The following is a 19372-nucleotide window of genomic DNA, read 5'->3' on the forward strand; positions in this document are numbered from 1 at the left end:
TTTGGATGCATACTTAAAACACTCTGTTCTGTGAATGTTGGCTACATTAAACAAGAAAAAATGAATTTCTAATAAGTGCTGCATGACTAGTTCTGGTAATAACTGCAAAATGAAGAAAATGAAAACATATGTGGTGAGATTGAATGTGTTTGTCTTGGGCAATTACTTGACTGAGGAGCATGAGTGTGATTATAAACTGGCACGGTACCTAAGGAACAGAGAACACGTTCCATGTGGAGGAATTATCAATGCAAAGACACAATACACAAAGAACCAGATGGGAGATAGGGTCATGTTTCTTAAATAATTTAATTGCAAAAAAGGGTCTTTTAAAAATATTTCTACAAGAATGCATCTTCTTTTAGTAATTTTCGTTGTGTATGTCTGCACCATTAAATACATCTCAATGCTTTTCAAAGAGGAAGTAACAATTTCATTTCATTCTTCCACCACCACCATTTCTATTTTACTAATCATGTACAGTACTCTCTGAAAAAAATGTTGCTTATTATTAGGAAAAAACAAAAAGAAGTAACATAAACGGGACCAAAAGACAACAGGTCTGTGGACATGTTAGAGGACAAAAAAAAAAATCACTGTGTATATTTATTTAAAATAGAGATGCATGGAAACAAAGCTAGAGGGTGCTCAGTGTGGAGGGTAATCTTAGTAGGGAGTGTAACCTGTGGTAATCTGCAATATATGTAAAACAAAGAAAATAAATGTAAGGAATGTTTGGATAATTAGATTCCGATTGGCACACATAATGATAACCATGACAGTCTATACTCTGGTGATCAAATTGTTTCCTTATAAAATAGGATTTTTTGTTTTGTTTTTACACACAAACACACACACACACACACACACACACACACACACACACACACACACACACACACACACACACACACACACAAATGTAACAGTCCATATTAATTTTAGCCACATGAAGCTTGATGGATTAACACAAGTCAGGAAATGTGGTTCTTTTCCTTTCTGTGCACAGTAAATGCATAAAACTTGCACGGCCTTCTGAAGAAAAAAAAAAAAAAACGACCTACAGATTAATTGTTAGCAGTTAAAGTGGGTTAATCTTTTAAATATGTGAAAATGCTGCCAGTTGAGCACATCACTCATGGCCAGTTTGAGTCTAGTGAACACAGCTCCAGACCTCAAAGCACCATGTGCACTTCATCAATAGTTCACAAAGGCTCCAGGCTACCACTTCTCTTGAGCGTGGCATGTTTGCCATCTGATTGTGTTTAGCCCCTTTATCCCGCCCACTTCTCTGTATTTCAGAGCCCATCAACAGCATCTGATTTGGTATCACAAACAAGATACAGCAGCAGAGGAGCTAAATCGATTGAAAGACTGACATGCCTGGAGAAGAAGAAAGTCATATTGGAAGTTCATGGCGATCCTCCGATAATATAAATATTTGAGAATAATTCTTTTATTTAAAAGTCTTTAACACACCTTTTCAACACATTATTGTCATGTTGGTATTTTTTTCAAATAAGATAATCTAAATGTATCGCTTTGATGATGACAAATTCATTTTTTTACTGTACAGTATTAGTACAAAAATGTTAGGCTGCTATTGTACTTCTAAGAGTGCGCTATGAATTGTTACAGGTTAGGAAGCTCTTCTTGAGTTTACTAAGATCAGTAAAATTCTGCACATGGAATAAAATGATCATTAAAAACAGGGGACCGCTGTCGTCTTGCATATGATTTTTCTTCAAAGAACTGGAAAGACCCACTGCAGTGCCAAAAAACATTGCAATATCTCAAGGATTTGTATTCACATGTTGCATTGATCAACTCCAATCCAAAAAATGTGCCGACTATCTCGAAGATCACAGCAGCGATACGGCCCCACTCCCTAATCCACCCGCACCAAACACCCTGCTGTGAGAAGCACAAATAGCACGGGCTCCGAGTTGCAGCTGCTGTCAGTTAAGATGAAGCTGGATCCAGATTTTGGCTGGCCTGTATTCCTCACACTGTTGATTCTGCTGTGTGCTAATCATGCAGCACCCAGAGCTTGAGACAGGGTGATTGCAGGCCAGACAGGAAATGAATGAGAGATAATGATAGGCCTGCCCGCCCTGAGTCTGCAAATGCCTGTGTGTTGAACATTCATATCCCTGGAGCGCCTGATTGGCTGCTGCATTAATCGAGCTGACAGAAAAGACCAATAGGTTTCTTCCGTAAGACAGCTGCGGATTCTCTAATGAGGATCTTGCTGGATGGAGAGAAAACTGCAACTCCTCTAATAGAGATCCTCCTCCGAGGCTGACCGAAATAACACAAAGGTGAGGCGACTAGTTTGATGCAACACTATCCCCTGGCCTGTTCCCTTACAAATCTCTTGACAGGATTGCGTAAAACGGGTTGGCCAACAGTTGAGTGGTTCACGGGAGATGAAAATTATGTGCCTTGGAAGACAATTAGTAACAGCCCAGTGCTTCACAAACCCTCTTTATGTTGAGAATGAAAATGGAGCTGGGGAGGCTGAATATCAGGTTCATGCTGCACACACCAACTCGTACACACCTAGACAGTCAACACTGATATAACAATGTATGCAACGGAAAAAAAGGCAGCACGTTATTACGAGCGATTGAACATGAGCAGTGTTCATTTTCTTTCTCTCTCTTGACACCCGTTACTCGCTGATGTATTCACTCTGAGACAAACACTCTAAAACGACTCTTTCTTTAGTCATTTATCTTACTTTAGTTACAAAACCTGTACAGGCTGTTTAGAACAACAACAAAAATACAAAATCCAGTATATAGGCAATTAACTTGTTTATTAACCATCATGTCATCTTGGAGTTTCTTCTTCTCTCTGATTGATTCACTTTCTCAAAAAAGCCTACTCCATCTTTATGTTGATGAGATATCATGGGTTGGTGGGTGAGGTACAAATAAATACACAGGGCAGGATGTCAAGAAACATAGATAAGAACGGTTTCATTATTTCTAAATCCAGATAATATTAAGCAGAAATAAAAGCATCAGTCATGATTGTGTGTGTTTGTGCGTGTGTGTGTGTTTGATCAAAGTCCGTTTTGGGGAACCAATAAAGAAAGGTGAATGTTTAACAGTTGTCCACAGAATATAGCGTAATTATTTCAGATATAGTTTCTGCTCATTACAGATCAGTTCATGCGTTAATTCTCCATGGTGTCAAATTGCGGAAGCCGTATTTTACAGTATATTTGTGTGCAACCTGGTGCACTCCAGCATGACCAAACACTCTTTAATCATCCATACACACACTCGTGCACACACACCCACACACAAGTAGACACTCGGATTGAAAAAAAAACAATGCACACAAAAGGCCAGGAGGTCATTCAAACAGTGTTGCCAGAGTCCTTGTTTTTCCCGTCACATAAAGTGTCCAGTAGACAGGGCACTGGTTGGACCGGCCACAATTCTCCCAAAAATGTGTAAGGGAGAAAAAACAAAATCTTCGAAAGGAAACAGCACATGTTGTGTGGAAAGAGGAAATGATTTCATGTCTAAAGAAAATCCCGGTTGATTAGTAGGTGTTCCCAAACAGCGGAACGATCCTAAGTCACTTCAGGTCGTAGTGAAGAGGTCGCCTGGTGACCCAACAGTCGAAGCAGGTGTCAAAAAAAACGAGGCTCATCCTCTCAACCTTTGACCGAAGTCCGTTTAAAATGTTTTCCTTCACCACTCCTGGCCTCTCCAAGCAACTGCCCTTTTAGATAATACACCTTCAATATGAAGATGAAGAATAACACACATGCACAGTAAAACAGCTTCTCGTGGGGAAATAATTGTCCTCCGCCTCCTGTGGTCTGGCACAGATATGTCTTTATCACCTTGATAACTTTTATGCAAGGGAAGTTCATCCTTTATCATGTCTTCTTAAAACTCAGAAGGTCAAGAAAAGAGGGTTTTGCATGAGGATCAGAGCTCGACTAAGGCCAACTTGACAAAAAAAAAAAAAAAACAACATGCATGCAAACATCAACCCGTTCCAGAGTTGGTGAGGCACACATGGGATTCAGGGGGGGGGTGGAAGTCCTCTTCTTTCAAAAACATACTAATTGATTTTGGATGGAAGGAAGAAAGAATGCAAACAACAAAAGAGTTGGAACAAGAAATGTAAGTGGTATTGAGATACAAAAAAAAACTATTCTTAGGCACTCCAAGCCAGTTTAATAGTGTCTAGTTGGCAAAGATGGGTCAGGCAGCTAGGGTTTTCCAGTGGCCCTCTGTCACAGTTTTTCCCCTTGTCTGGCTGTCCTTTGACTGCATCCGTCTCGTGTGTCCTGCTGCTCACACCTGGACAGGAAGTGTTTGGTTCATCTGTAGTCTCATGTCCTGAATGCTACCTAGAATTTTCTTCTGATGACCAGCCAACGTCACCCCTATTCGCAGCAAGTCCCTGTGGAGAAAGAATTGAGAAATTAGAACAGGTGTATCAGCCATAAAAAAGAGGACAAACATGACACCAGCCAAAGATAAAGAGGAAGTTTCGTTTTCCATCACAAGTGAACATTCATTGAACCAGGTGGAATCAGACACCTGGGCAATCACCCATAAAACGGCATCCGGAGAGCATCTTAGCAAAACAGGAATGGACAGTGTGGTAGTTTTAATGAAACATACCTCTGTTACCCAGACGGTGGGTGAGAGGAAGAGTGTCAAAAGGCCATAACTAAAGTTAATGATTGAAGCACAAACTCGGCTACTGTTTGGCAGCTGGCAGACTTCACATTGTTCCCACCAGCCCTTCATTTAACTAAAGATATGGTAGAATAAAGAATTACCAACATTCATGAGTTTCAACATTTCTTCATTTTTTGGAAGGTTTTTTAAAGCTCTTTTTTCTTGAAAAACTAGCTGCTCTTTTCATTACTTTCAGTCCAGTACCTGTTTTACTGGGATTTTTGTCTGTTAGGTATTGGTTTGCATGTTAAGGTACTTCACTGTGATCCGCTGATCATTATGATTAAAGCATAGAAATACACTTAACCAAAGGGGTTTAAATGATTTTGAGTCAAAATGTAAAAGACAACTTAGCAAAATACCAGTAACGTATGGGCTGGTTATTAAGGGCCAAAAGGTTTTAAATGTTACAGATTCCAAACTGCTAAGACTTTCTGTCATACTTTTCTTACAGTCTGGAGACAGACAGAATGCCAGGAGAAGGGCAGCATAAAGCGTAATTGCTAATATCACTTTATTACATTTGTGACAAAAAGGAATAATATTCTGCACAAGATCTTGAAAACTTAATCTTAGCATTTTTTTCCTCAATATTTTAGCTAACGTCTTTGTATCAACACCAAAATTACACAAAGTTCATGTAACAGATAACATTATAATGACCAATAATAATGTTATCTTATTTTAATTTTATTGACAGTTGCTTTTCTACAAAGAAAAGTCAGATATGACATTACATTTTTGTTTTAAATGTTTGTGTACACACATGTGAAACATTTTTTTTTTTTTACAAGGCAAAGCAAGTTTATTTATGTAGCACTTTTCAGTAACAAGACGATTCAAAGTGGTACAGAAGATAATTGTATCATGAGAATTGTATACCTACGCAAATGTTAATTCAATATTTAGACACTTTAATCAGCCCATCATACAAATACTATGTGTTGGTATTTATTTACTTGAACATATGAAAATTACCAGAGTTAAAGAAGTGTTGAATTACTAAATGGTATTTGTGATCCAACAAGCACATTGAAAAAATGCTATGGTAGAGGGTGTAAACTAAACACTTTCAGAAGTTGTTCATTGTTGTTTAGATGGTATTTTTAGGGCTGACACTTTCCAAATCTTTCAGTGCGTACTTTGGAGGACTCTCAGGAAGTCTAAAGCAATCCTGATGTAACATACAGTACTTTACAAGTAAATCAGACTTTTTGTAGCAAACTAAGAGTCTCAGGTTTAACAGTTTTGTCTAAACTATAGGTATTTATGATAAATACTTAAATATTAAAATCAACCTTTATTCCAAGCTCTCAAAAATATTTCAGGGGATTCCTAAATTTTCTGTCATTATTGAGACGGTTCAGTTTAATAATAGAGTCCCTTGCGCCGTCCAGCTATATCAAATGATCCTCTAGCTTCCTCTTGCTTATTCGGTGTCAGCAGTCAACAAATAGGAGGAGAGCAGATCTTGCCCCCGATTCTAATTGTAGATACAGACAGCAACCAATGACTTTGCGGCTGTGAGTATGAAGATATGGACTTACAGTTAAACTGACACACACATTCACACTGCATTCTCATTGTCCCAATTCAAAGAGCATGGTACAAATGGCATCTTTTTTTTTTCCTTTCATATTTTGCCATCCCCTTCACCACTGCAGCGGTGGATGAAATGATAATAAATGGGAACCATTAGATGAATTACTGGCCATTAAGGGCAACAGAGAGCCACAGTACGCCACACCTGTCAGCCTAGCCAAATTGAAACAAATTACCCCCACCTCCACTGCCTATTATGCAGCTAATGAGAACGATTTATTTATGATTATATTCCTAATTCACTTATTTGATCATCACCAGCCTCTGATTTACATGGTTTCTGTGACATCATTTCCTGTTTGTAAACATGACAAAGCTGGGTCACCCAGCAGCTAAAAATGATAATTAAGAAGCAGACACAAAAGCTTGTTAAAAATGTAATGTTGTTTTATACTGCTTACATCTGAGTTTTACAAGAGAGGTATTTCTTTACAAGGTTCCTGATTATACTAATATTGTATGTTACTGTCAAACAGGCATGGAGTAGTTTCTAGAATAGTGACAGTTTATAAATGGCTAAAACTTTGCATCATCCCATCCTCACAGTTTAAATACTGTTAATCAGCTGCCACTGAGTAACAACAGAGTAACACAACACAGAGCCTGCTCCCCTCCCATTCCTTACATACAAATTCTGTTATATAGAAGTATTTCTGTTTATGAAAATCAAAGCGTGACCTAATCTCTCTACTCACTATGCATACATAGTACAGTGGGGTGCCTCCTCCCCACAGATGGCTCCTGCATAAAAGCAATGGAAGACTTGTTCAGGGTGAAGCTTATAGATAAGTTTGATATTTTTGTCTGGTGCTCGTGCATCGCCCTCCTGCAGCTGCCCTGGGTAATTGCCTATATGGCCCAAATAAAAATTTTAAACTTGAGATTAATCGTTTAGAAACTAGCAGAGTACCACTGATCACTGTTCGAAAGGTACCTCTGTTTTAACGCTACTGGTGGTGAGCTATGAGTGACAAACCCATTAATAATCTTGACACTTGTGCTTCGATTTACAGAAGAAAATGGCAAAAAGATCAAATATTTAAAAAAAAATATGCACTCGAAGAGCAGTATGTTTAGCAGGTGTTTGATTTATATGCAATTCCGGTATTCAGTAAGTAAATTTTGCAAAATGAAAAATCGTTGTTTGTGTTAAATTTGAAACTAAATAAATTAGATAATGCACCAGACTTTTATTTCAAATCTTTGCGTTAGCATTGTAAAGCACTGGTATCTTTACGCCCGACATATGGTCCCTATAGTGAGACGGTTACGTTACGTTTTTAACATTTTCCTTCTAAAATCAAATTCTAAAAGATACATTAACATTTAAAGCCATGATTCTGTACTGTCTAAAATGCAATGAAGTAGTTTTTGTTGAAAATGATAAGCAATATTTTCCCAACCTCACAAAATTGTTAAAATATTCTTTATTGTCAAAGCTTTGACTTTGTCATTCCTTCAGTTTCTGCTGAAGGCCAACTGCTTCCACACCCTTTTTAATTTATCCAAGAGGTTATTTTTACTCCCTCAAGGTCAATTCGTATAACTCTAATTTGACTCTCAAACTCGACACAGTCAATTACTTTAGCCCTGATTAGCTCCACTCACTCTGCCGTCATCTGGGCCACCAGGTCAAAGGATGCAAATCCGGCGTTGACAAAGTTGTCACGGTAGCGGCTCATCTTGATGGCGTCCAGCCAGTCCCCCACAGTCGTGAAAGTGGTATAGTCTGGCACACAGCGATCAAGCAATGGCTGGGATACCCTACATCAGGGAGGAGCCAGGAAGGAGGAGAGAGAAAGAGAGACAGAGAGAGAGGGTTAAGGTCACTGCTCTATTGTCTCTACTGGCCAACTTCACCCCCCAAGTGCCACCTCTCCATTTCTCTGCATCTCTTTCTCTTTTCTCCTCCTCCTCTCTTCCCCGCTCCCCCATACAGAATGTAAGGAGTTTTTGTGCAATGAGGCAAGGGACTTTTATGGCTGTGGAGAGACTGGCTGGAGGCTTGGGTGGTGGATGTTGGCACTGTAGCTGGTGAGGCATGGTCATGTGGTAGCAATTAATGGATTTATTAGTATTTCTGTGCAAGTCATGTAAAACATCCAGAAACCTCAATTAACCCTGAAAACATATTTCCATCCTTGCCTTGTGTCTTCTGCTCTACTCGCTTTGTCACCATGAAATGTCAGTGTGCGTCATTGGTATCAGCAACACAGGAAAACACCTTGGAAATGCAGTTTATGTTGTTAGACGCGTTCACGCTCTCAAACCTTTTCACAAACATGGTAAAGAATGGGTTTCATGTGGTTTTATTGGTCAGTTAGAATCAAATCTGGACCATCTATATGAACACGAGCTCAGGACCCATTTTATAAACGTTTTGGCTTTAAGCATGCAATTGTTGGTTTTCCAGTACTTTCTGCAAGGGCTAATAAAATAAAAGTCTTATGCAGCCCTAAAGATTTGTAAAGACAAATATATTTTGAAAGTATCTTTAGAGAATATCTTTGGAAAGTAAACACAGATGTTGTTCACATGTACTGTGGTAACTTGTGACTGGCTCATGATGCTACGGACTATGGAAGTAGATGCTTGCAAATGTTTTTAATTGTTCATAACACAGTTTATTTTAGAAGACACTGTGTATAGTTTTTTGGTTCTGTTGACAGTGAAAAACAACATCTCTAAAAAACAAATAATCCCCAGTCCTGATCAATGCTAAAGATACCCAGGCCACCTTCGGAGTTCAAATAAAATTGCGCAACAACTCACAGGGAACTAGAGCGGATAAACCAGAGTTGAAGAAGGGGTAGATAGGATGATGGGGAGGTGAGGGAAGGTAAATGAACAGAAACAGTTGAAGGAGCAAGCCCAGTGAAAGAACACCACTGTCCATTCTCTTCTATGCTCTGCTGATCTCTGTCATCCTTTTTGATGGCATTAGATTCATTAACAATTAAAACAGGAATGGAGAATGAAAGAAAGAAAGAAAGAAGGGGAGAGAGAGAAGGCACGGGGGGGGGGGTAATAACAGTGATACAGAGGCTCCATTGAGTGGTGCAGATGGAGTGATTTTTAATAAGGCCTGTGCTTAGGAGCCCAAGGGCCTCAGGCTGTCGTTAATGCCAGACTCTGGCTTCTCTTAATTGAGTATTGTTGGTCCTGTTTCTCTAAAGTTGGCTTAGGCTGAGCCCAGACCATTGCTGGCCACATGTAAGCCAAAGGCAGTGGCATATAAGGAAAGGTGGATAATCCTGTGAGCTAACTAGTAGGGCTGCTAAGGGCCAAATCTAAATTCACAGGGAGCTGTCATGATACCAACACTGGAGGTTTAACAGTTTCCACAAAGGGCCTGTTTGCTGCTTTACAGTTAAAGACATACAGGGACTCCCGACATGTTGAGTTTGTCAAGTGTAATCTATGGATGGACTTTTACCAATATAAAGGCTGTGGTTTCAAAATCACAAACATTTTACCTCATACCATTACTAGGGTTAAAGAGTATTTCATAGAGAGGCCAAACAGCAGGGTTTTCTCTGGCTGTATGGAGAATAGAGTAATGCAGCACTCCCCCTTCCCCACCTGTTGTTTGGCACTGCCAGTCAGCTGGCTAAAAGAACACTGCTAAACTTATTCTGAATATTTCTGGGAGCAAAACAGTGGAGAATTATGGTATAAATGCTAAATGAAAACCACCCGTTACCCATTAAGGCAATGCTGTTTTAAAACTACAGTTGGCAAGCTATAAGAAGCGTGTCGACTAAGCATCCAACTGCAGCCTCCTGCCGAGCAGCTGGCCTGGCTAAATAACTCATATCAACTTGTTATGCTTTCGTTATAGAAGAGCAGAAGAGGATAAAGGGATCAAATTTTGTGCAATCTGCTTGTTTACTTAAAAACTAATGAGAACTTAAGAAGCATTAGTTTTACTTGCTCAAGTCTATCAAAATCAAAGTGATAAAAAATACATTTTGTAGGTGACATAAATAAAACTGTAATAATCTAGTAAAAGCAGTTGTACAAGTTGTTGCTTTTCGGTCTTATATGAATCAGTCAACATCAATCTGCCTCAAAGATCACCGTTTTGCTTACTGACTGATTTTATATGGTACAATGTACATAAAACTGTTTTATATGTGACACCGAGCTTGATACACCGAGCTGCTACAAAGCAGGCGGTCGCAAGGACGCACGGCATCACAGTCCCTCTCTGTTCTCACTGACAGGTGGGAGCCTGCTGGAAAATAAATGGCTCTAGTTTCTCAGCTAGCTAATCAAACATTTTACCATCCATTCCGCGGCTTCATCCCACTGGCATAAAGTGTGGAAATTGTAGGAAACTGCCACAAGAAATGTAGGCAACAGTACACTCGACTATGAAGGGATAGTCAGGGCGGAGTCCTTGCAGCTCACAGCATATGCACAGTACGCCCGAGTATGTGGGAGCCTTTAGGCCTGGAGTATGTGCTAGCAACAATAAACCTAGTAAGTTAATTTAATATAAAACTTATGCTTATTTTGGCCTTATGCTAGAAACAGGGCAGTGTAGTCCAACTACTTTGTCCTACCGACAGAGACGGATAGAGAGCTGTTTATGTGAAGGGGCGAAGTGATATTACACACTTGGGAAGAATATTTAGTGTGCCCTATGGTCGGAAAATATGGCATTCTTGATTCTTGATTAAGCACACAATAATATATTCCTATTTCTAAATGGCAATGTTAATGCACTGAGACTATATTTAACTTATGTTTTTTTTTTTTTCCAGTACTGATTAACACCTAATGTGAATCTCTTTATTTACAGCAAATGATTCATGGTACTGACATGAAACATCATGACATCAAAGCCCTTTTTAGTAAAGCGCTTCTAAACACATTGTTCAACATCTGTCAAGAACATAAAACATAAATTCAAAGAACATGACGTCAGTCGGTGTTTTCGAACCTGCAACCAACTAGCTCTGCTGTTGCCATCTCTCCCCCCCTTGTTAAGTTTGTCGGCAGGAGGCCACCCCTCCGCTGGCCCGTTTAAAATCTTGTTAGTGGCTAATTAGAAGGCGCTCGCATCTCTCTCTTTTTTTGCACTGCCCTAATCGAGCTAATTAACCACAAGCCTAATCTTCTAAGAACGTCATTCTGGTGGCCAACCGAGACCCTTGTCTCCCTCGTGAGCCCAACCCAGGATTGTCTCAGGCCTTCCCTTAGGATAGAAAGACCCTGATGCAGAAACAGAAAGGTAGGTCACCCCTTTACTATATCTTCCAACTCTGCAGCCTTCTGAGCTCTGAACTATTTCCAAGAAACAAGTTTCAAGTATAGATAAATCAGCTAAATGTAGATGCAAAGTTATTGATTGAACTCCCAGTTGGGGACTGAGCTGCTTTAAAGCAATTTGTTTGTGTGAAATGACTAAACCACCATTTGTGGGTACTAAAGATTTGCATGCACACTGTATATGGCTTTAAAAGACTGATATAGCTTAGTCAACAGTCAGCTATGCACACTATGTCAAGAATCTCTGCAAAGCATTTGAGCACAGGTGAAAATAGCTTGACCAGACCTAGGAAGTCAAATACCTCCATTAGATGATGTAATCAGCAAATTAAATATTTAATTACACTTGAAACAAATCCCCTTGATAAAACCAGAATAGCTTTTTTTGCAAAGGTCTCAGCACAGTTGGAAACCTCTGTGAAACCAAAAGCATCTCCAACGTTTGTTTTTATTTAATTTATCAAACATACACAAGATCCAGTATTTACTTTCAAGCCCTTACTGACGGAACGGATATGCACCTAATGTGAAATTTACATTACCCTATGTAGGACTTACCCAGTGGACTGTGTGCTGTTCGTGACCACTTTGAGGCTGGCTGCGTTGCGAATAAGTTTATCCAATGTGGCCACAATCTGTGTGAATTTGGGTCGCAGGTTCCTCTCTTTCACCCAACAGTCCAGCATAAGCTGGTGTAGGGCTGTGGGGCAGTCCATAGGTGGGGGCAGCCGATAGTCCTGCTCTACAGCATTTATCACCTTAGGAAGGACAACAGAAATATTACAGACGTCTATTTCTGATCAGCAAAGTGGTCTAGAGGGTAGCTGGTCAACTAAAGGAAAGTAACAGGTACATTCATTGAAAAAAATATATACCAATGTTAAGACTTCATAAAATTTGGTAAAGAAAACAAAACACAACTATTAGATTGCTTATGATACATATGATAATAACAATAAATGTGTGATTTAATTGGTTGATTTCAATCACAACAGTGGTTGCAACCTTTTTTGGCACCCTGATAAATATGCACTACAAGTCGATTCATCTTATTTTCCAGTAGGATAATCTTTCACAGAAAACTTTAGAAAAGCCAGCTTTTAAATTTGACTGTTCAATGGGTACAGCATATGTTTAAAAAAATTGCATAATTGTATTTTAATAAGTTCGTATTACCATTCAATCTAAAACGTTTCCAAGAGCCTTTTGAGGAGAAGCACTGAACCTAATACTGAACGTTCTTCTCCACATATTTTTCAAAGCCCTAAAAGTTTGGCAAGCTCCATGATTACATTTGTGATGGCAGAACAGAAATGACAAAGCCTGTTGGCATGTACAGTCAAAGCTGAATTTATTCACACCCCTATGAGGTTTAGTTTTAAAATTATTTTCATTGAACTGAAAAGCTAGGGTTTTTTTGTAATAAATAGCACATATCTCCAAAAGGATCTTAAAAGAAGTGCCTCCTCATTTTTTCAACTCAATTTTAACAGAACATGTCATGTCAACATTTGTTTATCACCTTCTCATGAACCAGTTGAAAGATCGGCAATGTAGATATCAACACATTCTTATAACTGCTGGGAATATTTATGTTTGTTTCCACTGCTGTTTGCGATGATTCATCTTTTGCAATAAGCCCAGGGTATTTGAGGTTAGAAGGCTTCCTTGCCATCGACCTAATCTTCAAAATCAATCCCCAGATTCTGTCAAATGCAAGCTGGGTCTCTCACTAGGTCACTCCAAACCACTAAATTTATTCTAGTCTATTAAAAAAACATGTTCAAATTAAAAGATTGCTTTTAAAATCTAAATTAGCTAGGCGTATCACTGACTCTGGACTTAACTGTAAATAGTATCTAACAGTTGTTATGGAGATTTGTTGACCCAACATATCATTGTTGCAGTTCCCTAACAGGTAGCTTTGGAGATTTTTGTCGTGCAAGAGCAAGATCTTTAAACTAATCTTAAAAAAAAAACAACAACTAATTAAACTAACTTACATCTTGATTGCTCATGTCCCAATACGGCCTCTCACCGTACGACATCACTTCCCACATGACTATGCCGTAGCTCCAGACATCACTGGCTGAGGTGAACTTCCTGTAGGCGATAGCTTCAGGTGCCGTCCAGCGGATAGGGATTTTCCCGCCCTGTGGATATGCGAATGAGTATGTAAGCATGAAATACTGGAGGGATGGAGCACAGACAGAGATGCAGAATCGCACACACACACAAGAGGGAAAGAGAAACGGTGAGAAACAAAACTCCAAAGGGAGGTGTTAATGCACAACACATGGGTGCATGCTGTAGAACTCAAGCAACCACAACACACGAGGTTAGTCAACATTTAGACAAAAATGAGAACAAACACATGAAGCTTTAGGAATATTTATGCACTGCAAAATGGATTTTTTGTTCCACCATGATTCTGAAGACTTTTCGTGCAAATAGATGACAAACTGAGTTATTTGTGTGATGTCTGAGGTCTGATATTTGCAGTGTTTCTCAAAATAAAAAAATGCTGAAAATTTAATAACGTTGCCTCCTGTAAACAGAAGACGTGACAATACTTTTTTTTCGGATAAAGCTGTGGGTGTTTTTCCTTTTTTCTTTTTAGACTGTCTTGCTTTACTAAACAGGATATGTACTCCTAAAGAGATTTTTCAATCTGGCTTATTCCCTGCGGAATTCCAAGCCTTTTTATGCCTTACAATACAAGATGTATAAATATCTAAAATGGTGTAGGATGGATGTAGGATGTTGTCAATCTTTTTTCCTGGAAATCAGCTGTGATCCCCCTCCCCCCTCCCTTCCACCCCTGGTTTGGGTGCATTGTACATGCAAGAAAAGACTGAACAGTGGAGTAATGTGGGCATAATCTATTTATTCATGCGTGAAAGGTGCTGAAATCAAAACAATTAACATTTCAACTGTAAAATTGTTACATGTAACAACTTTAAACGTTGATTTCAAACACGCATTCACCTTTAAAACACTTAAATGTGTGACATGTACACTGACTCACCAGTGAGCTAGTGTAGGTGGGATCTGTGGGGTCGTCTTCAAGGAATCGGGACAGCCCAAAATCTGACACTTTGCACACCAGATTGCTGTTAACCAGGATGTTGCGGGCAGCCAGGTCTCTGTGCACGTAGTTCATGTCTGAGAGGTATTTCATGCCCGCTGCGATGCCACGCAACATGCCAACTAACTGGATCACTGTGAACTGCCCGTCATTAAGCTGGCGAAAGGGAGACAGAATGACAAAATTAAATTGGATAGTGGATCAAAGTTGCAAACTCAAAGGAATGCATGAAATGTTCCTCTCATTTAACTTTTTATACTGCTACATGTCCTTTTATTTTCAGTGTCTCCTTCTGTCTTATCTTTTTCACAGATAAGCAATCACATGATATTGTCATTGCTTCCCCCCCCACCTCCTCCTCCTGTAAACCCACTCCAAAATTCTCTGTCTCTGTGTTTTGCTCCTTTTTATTTGTCAGATACGGTGTGATTTGACTGCAGCAGAAAATCATTGGGAACTGACTTTGAGGCAGAGATTCATTGTAAATTGAGCTCTTTGTAAAGGTCAGCAACATCACAAAAGCCAGATTTTTACAAATATCCGTTGTAGACACTGCAGCTGATTTTGAATAGACATTTAAAGGCTCAAAAGAATGTAAGATGTAAAAAAAAAAAAGATTTCAAATATCTTAAAGATTTAATTTGATAAGGGGTTTTGGTAACTGATAAAATTAAATATTTATATTTTAGATAGAGGGTGCATGGGATACACTTGTGTTAAATCCACCAAGAAGTTATAGGTTAAATGACTGTGGAGCATATCACTGGCTTAAAAAACATCAAAACTAAAAACAAAACAAAGAATATATAAAAAAAAATAGAGAAGCTGTTGTGTAATCTTCTAGTAGAAGTTTGGGCTTATATAAGATAAAAAGTAAAAAGGGGAAATGGAAATGAATTGCCTTTATTCATACAGATAAATGAAGAATTGGTGGATTTGGAAAGTTTGTATCACTGTGTATCTGTAAAAATGTAAACTACAGAAAATATAGGCTGGCAAGCATTTCTTAATTATGCTCTTTTTAGCTTGTTTTATAAAAACTTGTTGGGATAAAATGTTCTTCAACATAAATCAGTGCAAACCTCGGGCTAAACTAAACAGATTTCTGCAAATTAAACATGAACAGGAGGAGATTTGATTCAGAGGCAACATCAAGAGAAGCCAAATCCCAGGAACAGAAAATAACTTTATAAGTTTGCGCCAAAGAATACAGTGAACCCACAGTAAAGTTCACGCATTATATTATGGATTTACAGGGGATTCAACTGTGCACAACATGTCAGAAGGGGGGAACACATTTGTTTGTAAGAACTAGGCTGTTTACAGCAAGAATTGAAACCACATCGTTTTATTTCAGAAACATTTCCCAGCGCTGAGTACAACCAGGTATCGTGGCTTTAAAATGCCATAAAGGTTTAGATGTGTGAATTCAACTGTCACTGACATGCTGTATATATAAATAACAGGACATTTTTAAAAGGAAACAGAAGCATTTTAATTTTTTGTGCATTGCTGATTGTTTTGTGGGAGGTGTGCCTGTATAAGAAGATATTTCACATGCTTTAAAAGATAAAACAGGTAAACTTTGTTGTAATAAGTTAAGTTTTCCTGTTGTCTGATCTAACTCTTGCTCCACTTTGCTCAGTCCAGTCTCAATGACCTGTAGACATATCTAGGTAGGGCATAGAAGACAGTCTCCTTTTAAAAATGCTGTATTTCTGCACTGCAAAAACAGATCTAAAAATAAGTAAAATGTTCTTAAAATTAGTGTATTTATCCTTGATTTGAGCAGGTAAATAAGATTATCTGCCAATGGAATGAGTATTTTGACCCCTAAAATAAGATAATTAGACATACTGCACTTGAAATAAGATGATTGAGATGAATTGTTCCTATTTTAAGTGCAGAATTCTTATTCCATTGGCAAATCATCTTTTTTACCTACTCAAATCAAGGACAACTGCACTAATTTCAAGAAAATTTGACTTATTTTTGGTTCCGTTTTTGCAGTGTGACTTCAGTTTTTGAAACACCTGACTAAAAATAATGAACTTTGGATCCAGTTCACTTAGTAACAGTGTCCACAGTGAAGAGCTATTTTGTCCACAGAGCATAAGAACCAGTGTTTGTCTTTAGGAACAATTGGTCTGGGTTCACCAAGACAAATGTTTCCACATTCTGGTTGGCAGAGGAGTTTTAGGTGAATCTCAAAACAGAGGAACCCCAATGATGTTGCATTTTGTTTACAAAGTAGCAGAGTAGCTATTTTCTTAAATTAAAGTATGGCTGAAAGACATATTAGTTTTAACAGTTTATTGTTTCTTACCCTTAGAAAAGAGTCCAGAGCTCCATTTTCCATGAACTCTGTCACAATCATCACTTGCCGACTCTTGGTAACTACTCCTTCCAGTCGAATAATGTTGGGGTGGTCAAACTGGCCCATGATGGAAGCTTCAGACAGGAAGTCTCGCCTTTGGCGATCGGTGTAGCCCGCCTTTAGAGTCTTGATGGCCACAATGATTTCCCGGCGCCCAGGCAGCTTTAGTCGACCTCGGCACACTTCCCCAAACTCTCCTGTGAGAGCCCAGGTGAGACAGCCAGAAAAAAAAGCAAAAGAGGAAGAGGATAGATGCAAGAGAGGCATGATGGAAGAGTGGAGGAGAGTGGGGGAAAAGAGGGGAGAGGGAACAGTTAACTGGTTAGAACCAAGGAGCCAGGGAAGGGGAGGAGTAAGGTTTAGGTAGGGGCAACTGCAAGAGAAGCCAGGACTTAAGGCTAGTCTTTGAGGGATGGTGGTGGAATGGGAAATGTGCTATAGCTTTGTACTGTTTGGTTAAACACTGAGACAAACAAGGTGAGGGACAGTTCTGATGCTGGAGTGAAAAGTTATGGAACTTAAAAACACATTTGAAATTAAAATCAAACAGAGTGGATTAAGTTGGTAGGTAAGTGAAGCTGAGGGGTGGTGGAGGTTGGGGATCAGAAAGGAGGTGCTAGGCTTCAGTGGGGCTGGAAAGACGGGAGCCGGACAAAGAGATGGGCGGAGACAAAAGCTTTGGGGGTTTTGCGGTTGTGGACGATTTATGTTTAGATTCTACACCAAGCGTGTGGAAGAAAAAATTAGATGAGAGTGACAAGCATCATTTGGGTGCACAGGTGACAAAGTGGGGGAAGTTGGGGGAGGGATTGCAAGGGGAATGGATGGATGGAGGGGTGGATTAAGGAAGGGATGAGGGAGAGGAAGGGGACAGGGAAGACAGGGGTTGAGGGTTTGTCACTTTAAAGGCGAATGCTGGAAAGCGACGGGTTTCAAGTAGTAGCCTCAGCAGTAGAACTGTTGTTGTAGTAGTAGTAGTAGTAGTAGTAGCAGCAGTAGTATTGGTAGTAGAAGCAGTAGTAGGGGATTCCCATCCCTGCCATCACAACGTCCTACACAATTGCTCAGATACATATATTAAAAAAAAAATCAACCTCACACAGCAAAGTCCTGCAGCTTTTAAGCAGAGATATTACTTTTAAATATGTCAAGTTCATAAAAATAATTCACTGTCTTCAACATCACATAGGGGCTTTTAAATTAAGGGAAAGACAACCACATGATGAAAAGGGTAGGAGTGGTAGAAACTAGGGTCAAATATGGTGATTATGTGAAACCCCTTTTTTCTTTAATTAAGAGGTTCTCAAGATAACAAAAAAGTAGGTAGGTATAAATACAATCCTGGATAAGAGACAATGTAATATATTATGCCATAATCAGATAGGTTATGTATTTGTTATTCCCTTTCTGGGAAAACAAAATGTTTCTTTTAATAAAACACATTCTCTGATTTGTGCTTTATACTCATATACCAAATATTCCAAATTCAAGCTGCTATTAAATTGAAGTAGGGCTTATACACACTGGCATGCATAGCAATAGGACAAAATTATTTTCATCAGTAATATTTTCTGCCTACATGGGGTTTTAGTCTCGACATGATACAAAATCTGGTTATAGTAGACTCAAAAAATACTTTTGTCTTTTTATTTATATAATTGTTCTTGTTCCAGGATTGGGATCAATATCAGGAGAAAAGTGAAATGATTATCTGTTTTATAAAAAGGTATTAAAATGTCTCTATATGCGGTTGGCAAGTAAAGGTGCAAGAACTGTGAGTCACACTAACTTAAGCCGGACTGAATTAATAATTATTTCAAAATAAGGGGGTTGGGTGCTGGAGACATTACTAAGACTGGGAAAGGGACCCTAAAAGGTGACAAGTGACGCAGGGGTAGGAGGAAGAAGGACTAACGATGAATTGAGTGAAAGTACCGCTTGGTGTGAAGTCCTCTAATGGTATGGCCTGGAGGTGACTAGCAGTCTTCCCCCTGTAGCTCAGGAGCTTTGGTGGGTTACCTGCGCCAATGACCTCCTCGATCTTCACGCAGGACACGTCAATCTCCTTGGCAAACTCGCGCACTGCTTCATTGGGATCCTCGTAGGTGAAGGGGTCAATGTAGACCTTCATTCCCGGCGTTACTATTGGGGATTCAGTAGCAAGAACAGGAAAGTGAATATGTACTGCAAAATAAGATTTGAGCACTTAATATCTTGATAAGTTTGTCTGCTTTATGGCTGTACTAAACTGCTGGTGCCGTGGGATCAGTCACCGAAACAGTTAACCAGCAGCAGATCATACTAAAGGAA

At 39.2% G+C, this 19372-nt stretch overlaps 1 protein-coding gene across 7 annotated transcripts in view; it reads right to left on the bottom strand.

Annotated features, from left to right (window-relative positions):
• Positions 1–290: 290 nt before the first annotated feature.
• LOC105915447 (ephrin type-B receptor 3) overlaps positions 291–19372 on the bottom strand; it is a 72540-nt gene continuing 53458 nt past the window's right edge. The window contains exons 10-16 of one of the 7 annotated variants that reach the window (XM_036141081.1): positions 18998–19216; positions 17012–17259; positions 14626–14841; positions 13601–13786; positions 12156–12355; positions 7929–8084; positions 291–4434 (exon numbers count right to left, since the gene is read on the bottom strand). In XM_036141081.1, the coding sequence (XP_035996974.1) occupies positions 4326–4434; positions 7929–8084; positions 12156–12355; positions 13601–13786; positions 14626–14841; positions 17012–17259; positions 18998–19216 (1334 nt within the window). In that variant the 3' untranslated portion in view covers positions 291–4325. The remainder of the gene's footprint in view (positions 4435–7928; positions 8085–12155; positions 12356–13600; positions 13787–14625; positions 14842–17011; positions 17260–18997; positions 19217–19372) is intronic. The other 6 variants (XM_036141085.1, XM_036141083.1, XM_036141082.1 and 3 more) reach the window with 6 other exon arrangements.

Source organism: Fundulus heteroclitus, chromosome 9, assembly GCF_011125445.2.
Source record: "Fundulus heteroclitus isolate FHET01 chromosome 9, MU-UCD_Fhet_4.1, whole genome shotgun sequence".
Lineage (NCBI taxonomy): Eukaryota > Metazoa > Chordata > Actinopteri > Cyprinodontiformes > Fundulidae > Fundulus > Fundulus heteroclitus.